This window comes from Odontesthes bonariensis, chromosome 1 (genome assembly GCF_027942865.1).
Source record: "Odontesthes bonariensis isolate fOdoBon6 chromosome 1, fOdoBon6.hap1, whole genome shotgun sequence".
Taxonomy (NCBI): domain Eukaryota; kingdom Metazoa; phylum Chordata; class Actinopteri; order Atheriniformes; family Atherinopsidae; genus Odontesthes; species Odontesthes bonariensis.
In genome coordinates this window covers 14,245,088-14,255,109 of record NC_134506.1, presented here as the reverse complement: position 1 = coordinate 14,255,109, position 10,022 = coordinate 14,245,088, and the positions used below count along the sequence as shown (strand labels likewise).

The following is a 10,022-nucleotide window of genomic DNA, read 5'->3' as shown; positions in this document are numbered from 1 at the left end:
TCTTCTTTTTTTAAGTAATATTTTTATTATAAAAACATTTCATTCCTGATTAAAAAAAACCAAACAAATTGTTTTACGTTATTCTTAATGAGAAAAAAAGCGACAGTTGTAAAGCGGAAGCTTCCTGTCGCCCTCTGCAGGAAAAGTTTTGTTGGCCATCTTGTTTTAACTGCCGCCGCGTGGATTTTGTAAACATTAGCTGGTCACCTGCAGTCCTCGCCGCTATTATTGAATAATTCAGCCCCTGACTTATGTCAGCCGCTATCTTATGTGTCAGTGTATGTCACCTTCTATTCAACAGGAATAGGCGCAGTTAGAGTCAGTTTCTGTCGCAAACAGCGAGCTAGGAGCTTATCCTGGCTAAAGTTGAAGCTGCAGCTGAACTCGGACTCTCTGCTCCTTCTGCGCCTGTCTTTTAATGGACAATGCGGCCTCTGAGGCTCCTATCAGTGGATCCCTTAGACCGGGGCTCCCAGAGATGCAGGCTTGGCCCGAATTTGATGTCGACGCTGGGTCTGAGTTTGGGCTCTCCGCTGCTGGTGTCTGTTCCCGGGGGAAGCTGCCTGTGCACCGCATGGCCCCGGCCTGACCTGGCAGAGGGCTTCCTACAGATGGACCTGAAATGTTTTTCTCCCAGTCTCATCTCTCATCTCCCCAAACACCTGAACCTTGACCCGGGTCAACTCACACCCGTACCCTGCCCCAAACTGAAAGGCGTTAAAGTAACTGTGGTAGTCCAGACTATTGATTTTAAGAAACAAACATCTCCTCGTCTTGTTCATGAGCTTGTAAAGGACATGCTGAAAGGTGTATATGTCCATAACGGATATGTTATAAACCTGGAGGACTTTGATGTAGCGATCAAATATGTCATTATTGACGACATCAATGCAGATTCAACCAGTGCTGGATTAATCACCTCAAAAACTGGTATGGAGATAGTTGGCATCCAGACAGTCCGGTATTACAGGAATCAGCTGCAGGACCAGCAAAGGGTGCCACTGGGAGGCCTGGAGGAGGTCAGCTTAAACTCGCTGTGATGACTTCACTTACATTCACCTGTGGTGTTTATCCCAGCAGTGCAACACCCACACGTGTTTCTTACTTTATTGTAGGTGAGTGCATCCCTGAGAGAGGTGCTGCAGCTGCCTCTGCTCTATCCAAACACCCTGAGCTCTCTCGGGGTGTCCTGTCCCAGAGGTGTGCTGCTGGTGGGGCCTCCAGGAGTGGGCAAGACCCTGTTGGTCCGCAGGGTGGCTGGGGATGTGGGAGCCATCCTGGTGGTGGTCAGAGGGCCAGAGGTAAAAATAATATTGACACTTGTTTCGTATATTCTTTACATGTGTATGTTGCAGAGATATTGTACATGTATTCAGTCTCACTCCCCCCTCGTCCCATTTCCTAATTTGGAAACACTGAATTCTTCTTACTCAGCTCATCTCCTTACGTCTTCATCCCTCCCACCAGAAATGCCAGCACGTGAGGTGGGGTGACTGGCATTTAACAAAAGAAATCCATGGTTCAAAATCATTATTTTAAGTCAACATCAGATAGATGTGACAGGTGACACAAAAGAGTCTTTCTCTCTACTTCATTACGGAGCATTTTATCTTCCAGTTCAATAAAATTACATTTGTCATGTCCATCCGTTCAATCACTGGCTTAAAATAGGAGTGGAATGCGGGATGATATTTGTGCATAAAATATCAGTGTTTTATATATATATATATATATATTTTTTAAATAAATGTCATACATAGGCTTGTCCCGAACGACGCTGAAGTTGGCATCCGATTCGCCAGCCTCCGATTCGCGAATTAAAGGGGTGGGCATAAAGGGCCATATCACTGCTTTTTTTGCATTTTGATCGACCAAAACAAGGTCCTGTATGGAAACTACAATAGTTACACTGCTCAAATCTGGATGGAATTATTCTAAAGAGGTTGTAGATTCATTAAAATCTTGTTTTGGATTTGTGAAACCTTTTTCTGATTTGTGAAAAGGCAGAACAGGGCCATTTCACTGCATTTTTGGTATTCTGATCACCATAAACTGGGTCCTGTATGGAAACTACATTACTTAGACTGCTCAAATCTGGATAGAATTATTCTAAAGAGGCTATAGATTCATTAAAACCTTGTTTGGGATTTGTGAAACCTTTTTCTGATTTGTGAAAATGCAGAACAGGGCCATTTCACTGCATTTTTGGAATTCTGATGACCCTAAACTGGGTCCTGTATGGAAACTACATTACTTGGACTGCTCAAATCTGGATGGAATTTCTCCGTTGATAAAATAAATTCACAACTCTACAACATAAAAATTCATAAAAAATCATGTAGAATATAGCATATACTTTGTTGTCTACAGTAGTAGATCACTTTGAAGCTCCCAGATCAAGGAAGTGACGTCGACGCAGCTTTAGCAACAGAGAAGCTATTAGGCTTCTGTTGATAATAATAAACTCCTGGACTATGTACAAACTTCCAAATGCATCGTTTTGTGAGTACAGACCATATTTGTACTACTGTAGAAGTTTGGTGTCATGGCATGTGATTTTAGTGTGGTAATTTTGGAGATACTGCCAGGTTCCATTAGCGCTTGTACTAAGCTATTCGGGATAGCTCAGTAACTCGGCTGATGTTCAGCCAAGATCGAAAAAACTTCGGGTGGGCTACTTGGCTGGATGTCATGGTTCAAATGACCCTAGGGTGAATCTACTCCGAACTATCACTTTAATAGACTATGTTCTACTCAGGTTGTTTGTGTGATTTGCTTTTTTAATACAGTTTACAGTATTATTTGCACTTTTTACTGTTAACTGATGCCATTTCTGTTTGTTATTTATAATTTTGTCAATTTTGTGTTTATCCCTGAATAAACAGGAAAACCCTTTTCAACATGAGTCTGACAACTAAGTTAGTAGGCTAAATAACTTTAAACTTTAATACATGCTTGGATAGGCCGGTATCGGTATCGGATCGGAAGTGCAAAAACCAGGATCGGGACATCCCTAGTCATACATATGCATTGCTTTATAAATCTTGTGAAAAGAATGCATATACACTTTTCTGCCGTTTCAGAGTCTTATTCATCCGGCCCCAGGTGTTGTTTATTACACTGTGTCTCAACCTTTTGGAAGTAAGTTTCCATACTGGGATGATCACAAATCTTCAGGAATTACAGAACAAATCGTGTTAATCCAAAGAAAAAATCGTTTGGAGGCCTAAAAGGGGGTAGGCGTCATGGTGTCGTAGGCCACAAGGAGTTGTGCCAGATATATTTTAGGTGGTTCAATGAGAGTAAATAAATGAAAATAACTTAAAGCCTCAACCAATTTTCAACCAAACTTCAAGTAAATAATTTTTCTGTAATTGTCTTTTCTTGTCATTGTTTCATAAAGCATATAGAGCAACATTTGGTTGATAAATGCAGTAGATTGCTCATCAAAATGATTAACGATCATTTCAGGTGGTGGGGTCCCGGCCGGGTGAGAGTGAGGAGACGCTGCGGGCTGTGTTTGAGCGCGCTCGGTCTGCAGCGGAAGAAGGTCCCTGTGTGTTGTTCCTGGATGAGTTGGACTCTCTGTTTCCGAGGAGAACGGGCTCGTCTGCTCCGGAGAATCGGCTGGTGGCTCAGCTTCTCACGCTGATGGACGGGATGAATCGGTCCGATCGCTTCCTGATCGTTGGAGCCACCAACAGGCCGGACAGCTTGGACCCAGCACTGCGCAGGCCTGGAAGATTTGACAGAGAGGTGCGGTGTTCGCTGTCATTTTTCATCGTTGTCCAACTGTAGATGGACAATATCAGTTCTGGGATCAGTGAAATGGTGCGGGTACATTTGAAGCAACCTTTGAGCCTCTGAGTATTTGTCCTTCCTTCAGGTCATCATCGGTGCTCCCACTTTGCAGCAGAGAAAGGCCATCTTGGCTGTTCTGTGTGAGAGGATGCCGGTGAGCCCCGGCGTGGACATGGCAGAGCTTGCACAAAGAACCACCGGTTATGTTGGAGCAGACCTCGGTGCCCTGTGCAGAGAGGCTGCCATGCATGCTTTACAGGAAAGTGCAAAGGTAAATCCAGCAACATCTCACGCGAAAACAAAACGCTGACATTTACAACAGTTTCAGTGAATCATCTGCTTGGATGCACAAGTCATTCCAGATCGGAGTGCAGCTCAAATGTATCTTCAGATCAAATTCAGATCTTTACTTATTTTACTTTTATCTGTAAACTATAGATTCTGCTAAACTGTAAATAAAGACTTGGTGCTAAGTTTTACACCTGCAGAAGGAGCGTTTAAAATGTAGTGTTTAAGTTGTGGTTTTCTCAGATTATCTATTTAGGAGTTGTGTTGTGCTGTAAGAGTACTTTACGAGGTGCCTGTAATGCAAATCAGCATCAATATGTCCTGGGTATCCTCCGGTTATCTGACTGAAGTAACTCTATCAATGGAGATCTCCTGAAGCGGTGTCTAGATGTTATCAACTTGGTGAGTCGACCCAGGTTTTCCGACTAGGGATGTGCACACTTCTAAAATAAGATGAGACATACTCAGGGCCTGAAGATCAAAGACAGTCAATGCTGATTATCCAGCCAGTCAATTGAATAAGCTGCAAAATGTCCCACCATTTTTCTTTAAAGCACAAGAACGATTTTCCCATCCGTTTTTTGTCCACATTAATTTTGATTAAAACAATATTCTTTTGGGAAATATTAAGGTTTATCAGCTTCACCGTAACTCATACTTTCATTCAAACATAAGGTTGAAATGATTTCCAAATTATTGCGTTCTTTGTACACAACCCAAAATTTGATTGGAAACGACTCAGATTTCTGAATTGTTTGTTGTGTGTTTTCTGGACGTTGTTGTCTGCAGGGTTCAGGAGAGCAGTCGGTGGATATGAAGCACTTCCAGGAGGCCCTGAAGTCGGTGCGCCCCTCCTGCCTGAGGAGCAGTCTGGGCAGGACAGAGCTCTCTCCCGTGCTTTGGGAGCACATCGGAGGCCTGGATGAAATCAAAATCAAATTAAGACAGGTAGCAAAATGAATGGCGTAACTGAAATGGCGCAATAACAATGCACGATTTATCATCGGATAACTTTTTGCTTCCTGTAAATGACAGATAATACCTATGATTGGAAGTTGTTTATTTTCCCTGCATCTGTCCTCTGTTATGTCGCCACACCAAAGAGTATTGAGTGGCCAATGAGATACCCCGAGGCGTTTGTTCGTTTGGGACTGCGTCGACCCCGTGGCGTGCTGCTCTACGGACCTCCAGGATGTGCAAAGACGACGCTTGTCAAAGCTGCAGCCACTTCCTCCCACTGTGCCTTCCTGTCTGTCAGTGGTGCGGACCTCTACTCTCCCTACGTCGGGGACTCAGAGAAGGCTTTAGCGCAGGTACTTTCTTTTTTACAGTTTGTAATATGCAGACACGAATGCCTGTGTCCTCCTGTTTGTCATTTCCATAACCTTCCATGCGCCCGTCTGTGCACATGTAGCTTTTTCGCCAGGCCCGCGCCTGCACGCCCTGCATCCTGTTCCTGGATGAAATTGACTCGCTGATCGGCTCGCGGTCAAACAGCCAGACACCAAACAGTGTGCAGACACGTCTACTGTCCGTGCTCCTGAATGAGATGGATGGGATTGGCCTGAAGACGCTGGAGAGGAGAGGGACGGAAAAGGTCCTCCAGGCAGAGGGAGGGCAGGAGAGTCGCACACAGGAGGAGGTGAGATGTTATGGAAATGTGATCGAGGCTTGTCACAACACAACATCTGATCAAAACGGGGTGTAATGAGCTGTTTTTGCTCTTTGACAGTTGGACTGCCAGGAGGTATGCAACAAAGATGTGATGGTTGTAGCTGCGACAAACAGACCTGACTGTTTAGACAGTGCCCTCCTCAGGCCTGGAAGGCTGGACCACATCATTTACGTCCCACCGCCTGATCAACAGGTACGGTGTTTATCTGAAGATGCATCAGATATGATGGCAAACTTCAAGGTTTTCAAGAGTGATTTCAGAGATGATAGGCGCATCGTTTGTCTCACAGTATCTTGAAAAAACCTCCCTGGTATGTACATTCTTTTGTGTTTCAAGGCTCGACTCGCCATCCTGAAGGCTTGCACAAAAACCATGCCCATCGATGACGGTGTGTGTCTGGAGGAGCTGGCTGCAAAGAGTGAACTTTATTCTGGAGCTGACCTGGAAAATCTGTGTAAAGAGGTAAGTTCATCTGAAGGCGCCATTTCCTTACAAGTTGCAATAAATACAACATTCAGTTCTGCTGGCAGAGAAAATCATGGTAAGACATAAGGCCTGAAAAGGTTTTTGTTTTCTAGGCTGCTCTTTTGGCGCTGCTGGACGAGAACATGGAGGCCTCGGCCATCAGACACACACATTTCCTGCGTTCCCTCAGCAAAATGAGTCCTTCGCTAACAGCCCAGCAGATCCACACATATCAAACACCCCGCAGATGATTCTAATCTCTTCACTGCTATTTTATTTTTGCACAAATGTACCTTTTTTAAATAAAATCTGTGAAAGGAAAAAAAATAAGCATTTGGTTTCTCTCGTTCTTTTTTTTTTTTCCCACAAGCGATTGAACTTTTCAAACCACACAGCAGACCTCGCTTTCAGTTTCGAAGTGTGGCCACAGGAGGGCGCTGCACGCTCAAAAAAAAAAAAATCGATCAATTATCACCAAATGGATGTGTTGACCTTAAGTTGTGCCTTACAGTGCAGAAAGCTTCGTCTGTCTACGTGCCAGTTACCTCGTACAACCTCTCATCCAGCCTACATCAGTCCCGCCCGTGCTGCGCTGCCCTGAGAGACTTCGGGGACTTTCAGGCAGCAGGTGGGAGCCGTCGCAAATAGCTTTGGAGACTTTTTAGGTGACATTTAAGGTGTAGAGTGTTTTTTCCTAAAAAGAGAAATTAACTTCTGTTCAGGTGTTTGAACATTTTGAAAAATGTTTGGATTTTTCCAAATGCTGAGAAAGAAGAAGGAGGTAAGCTGTCTGCATTTACATCTACAGAGATCAGGATTTTAAGATGTTGGATATCTAAAAAAAAGAGACTTTATTTGTGTTTTCTAGCTGATTCCTCTGATAGGGTTCATGGCTTTTGCAGCAACTGGTGCCACCTCTGCTGCTATCTACTTTCTGCTAACTAAACCTGATGTAATGTGAGTATAAATGATTCATTTAACAAAATCATATGAATAATACTAGGCTATGAAATGATAATCTGTCATTGTAATTCATTGTTTCTAGTTTAAACAAAACCAGAAACCCAGAACCATGGGAAAGAGTGGACCCTACAAAACCCCAAAAGGTAGTTTACTAACTAACTAACTTCACTAACACTGCTTAATTATGTACAGTAATTAATCATGTTTGGTATTTTTCTTATTGCCCCTTAAATGCAAACACAGTCTCCCACGCAGCAGCTGAAATTTGCTGAGTCACTTATGAAGAAATGTTATCGTTCATGCCAGTCGTCTACTGTGATATTCAAAGAAATTCTGTTTACATTTCCCCATTTAATGCTTCAGCACACAGTGCAGATATTTCTGTGCACACTTGTAAATGGCTCAGGTGAAGCCTCATTTTTCTCTCTGGCATCTCGATGCAGCTTATCACCATCAATCAGCAGTGGAAACGCATGGAGGAGCTGGAGGCGGTGAAGTCCCTCCACAAGTAAAACAGGCGGGCTTCTTCTCTTCTTTTAAGATCTCCCCCCATCAGTCCAACAGAATCCTTTCTGCACAAACTAGGACGCTTTGACACTCAGTGTGCGGAAATGCTTCTGCTCAACTGGTGGGGTTTCGCCCTGCTCTGTTTTTGCAACGCAAGTTCATCATCTTCATCAGCAGAGCAACATGTGTAATACATGGGTGTAAATGTGGGCTTTATTTTTACTGGATAAGTTGTGGTTCCTTTGACAGGGGGTTTGGTATCCAAAGCAACCTACATGTACCCTGTGTAGATGTGAACATTCAATAGTGTCTTACTATGGAAGACACACTATCAAATAAATGTACTGTACAGTGTCAATAAAGTATTCTTGTAAACATTCAGTTTTTGGTATCAAGAGTGTTTTTGTCTTTCTATTCGTCTTGTAATGCGCTGCCAAATTTTATTTGGCTAAAAGAGGTGCTGCAGCCAGGCTTCGGGTAAATGCGGTCCACGTAAAAAGGGTGGGGAAGTTCTTATTGTGAACACTGGCCAAAAGAACTTCAGGTGCTTATCTGCTTTAGGAAATGACTGAGTCTTCTTTAAAAATATGTAATTAGGAAATGAACTTCGAGGTCAGGCGACAAGATCTGTCTTCAAGTTTGTGGCGACAACGAGGTCAGTTTCACAGCTCTGGCTCTGGTCCAAAGACCACAGAATCAAGCTGTGAGCTCTGAAGTGCTTAATCATTCCGGCTCGTAACGCCCTGTCAAACCGCACTTTGTTGTACTGTTTAACAGGAACTTCAGTTCCCTATCTTTAGAGCTGCTCGTTGCTATTGTTTAGTAACTGGGAGCAAGTTTGTGTCCTCATTTTAAGATGGCTTGCAGAGCTGGTGCTATGTTAAATCCAGCTTCAAAGCTATGGTGCAAAGATGATAGCATCAAACTATTCCTTTGAAGAATTTGTTCAAATAAATTGGTTTGTGGGTGGATGCCACAGACGGGCAGAAGTGGAGGACTCACACATTGCAGAATGCCTTTTTACTGAAATGAATCTACTTTAAAAAAATTATTTTAATTGAGTTGTTTTTTGTATCAACACAATACATTGGAAAATATAACGTAAAAAAAAAAACTTATAGGGAGTCTGACATGGGTGTAACCTCATGAAGTAACAACAAATTGATCAAAAGATCATATCAGATGGTGAATGCTACCCCTCCTGCAACCTGGAAGGAGAGATTGAAAGTAAGAATGAACTGTTACTCTATAAGATATTTTCCTATTGCAAACCCTGCTTGCCTTGTCTTAATTTACAGGGGGAAAAAATAATCAACATTTTCCTGGTAGAACAGGAGGCCAGAGTCCAGCTGAGTCACAGCTCTGTCATAGGCCATGTGAAAAGAATTCATATTATTCAAGTTTTATTTAATTCACACACTGAGGCACTCCCGCTTGGTAAAATCCCCGACTTAGTCCGAAACACAAAAGGTCTGAACATAAGAGTTTAGAAAAATAGTCGAATTCTAGAAGAATCAGAAGTAAACATGTTACTGCCTCGTAGCTTTCACAGGTGCAGCCAATTAAGTCATTTCGTCTCTAATTGCGCCCATTGTTTTTTGACACACAGTTAACAGAACTCCAACAATCAGATAGCTAAAGTCCAGGAGGCAAACTTGCGATACCTTTCTTAATGGAGTCAAACATTCACTAATTCCCTTACTTACCTATAATTAAAGCTGCACCATTGAGCCTCTCTTCGGCTTTCTGTGATTGGTGGTACAAACAGACAGGCCCACCTCTCAGTCAGTGGCCTTTTTATACCACATCCATTTTACGAGATATTTCTACCTCCTATAAATGTCAGGATTTATACAGAATGTGGTCTGTGGGCATAAATACAATAATTCAGCTGTTTTTCATACCTCTAACAAAATGTTGAGTGAAATCAAGTGAAATATGCTTTATTGTCTCCAGTAGGAATTTTCTTTCCTTAAGTCAAAGTGCTGCAGTAACAGCAGGACAGTACACTGTAAGAACCAACAATAAAATGTAGCAACTTTACACTAGGACACTTCATAGACGATGTAGACTGAATGTTAAGTAAGATAAATGTAGCAAGATTAGCCTACCCATGAGTGACCGACGCAGATTACAACAAATCAAACAGTATATCACAGAATTAAAGAGAACCAACCAATAACAGAAAGAGTTTTACACAGTGCAATAACAAACAAAAAAAAACTACTCGTATTTCCCAAAGGTTTGCGTAAACTGTAAATCAGTGAACATATTTTCATCAGGAAGACACCTGAGGACAAAACAGAAGGAAGGGAAAAAAAAA

General features: G+C 42.6%; 2 protein-coding genes across 3 annotated transcripts; both read left to right on the top strand.

The window, feature by feature from the left end:
- Nucleotides 1–182: 182 nt before the first annotated feature.
- afg2b (AAA ATPase AFG2B) lies at nt 183–6,545 on the top strand. Its single transcript, XM_075470407.1, has 10 exons — nt 183–1,019; nt 1,116–1,301; nt 3,472–3,756; nt 3,887–4,072; nt 4,879–5,037; nt 5,193–5,402; nt 5,504–5,731; nt 5,822–5,956; nt 6,101–6,226; nt 6,343–6,545. Exons 1-10 carry the CDS (start codon nt 426–428, stop codon nt 6,478–6,480), a joined length of 2,247 nt encoding a protein of 748 aa, XP_075326522.1. The 5' UTR covers nt 183–425; the 3' UTR covers nt 6,481–6,545.
- Nucleotides 6,546–6,758: 213 nt separating this feature from the next.
- Nucleotides 6,759–8,080, top strand: coxfa4l3 (cytochrome c oxidase associated subunit FA4L3). Of its 2 annotated transcripts, XM_075470394.1 has the most exons (5): nt 6,760–6,857; nt 6,952–7,010; nt 7,098–7,186; nt 7,275–7,335; nt 7,636–8,080. In XM_075470394.1, the coding sequence occupies exons 2-5, from the start codon at nt 6,972–6,974 to the stop codon at nt 7,702–7,704; spliced, it is 258 nt and encodes an 85-aa protein (XP_075326509.1). In that variant the 5' UTR covers nt 6,760–6,857; nt 6,952–6,971; the 3' UTR covers nt 7,705–8,080. The 2 variants fall into 2 exon arrangements, with proteins under 2 accessions (XP_075326498.1, XP_075326509.1); XM_075470383.1 differs by having other exon boundaries at nt 6,759–7,010.
- The last annotated feature ends 1,942 nt before the right edge of the window (nt 8,081–10,022 follow it).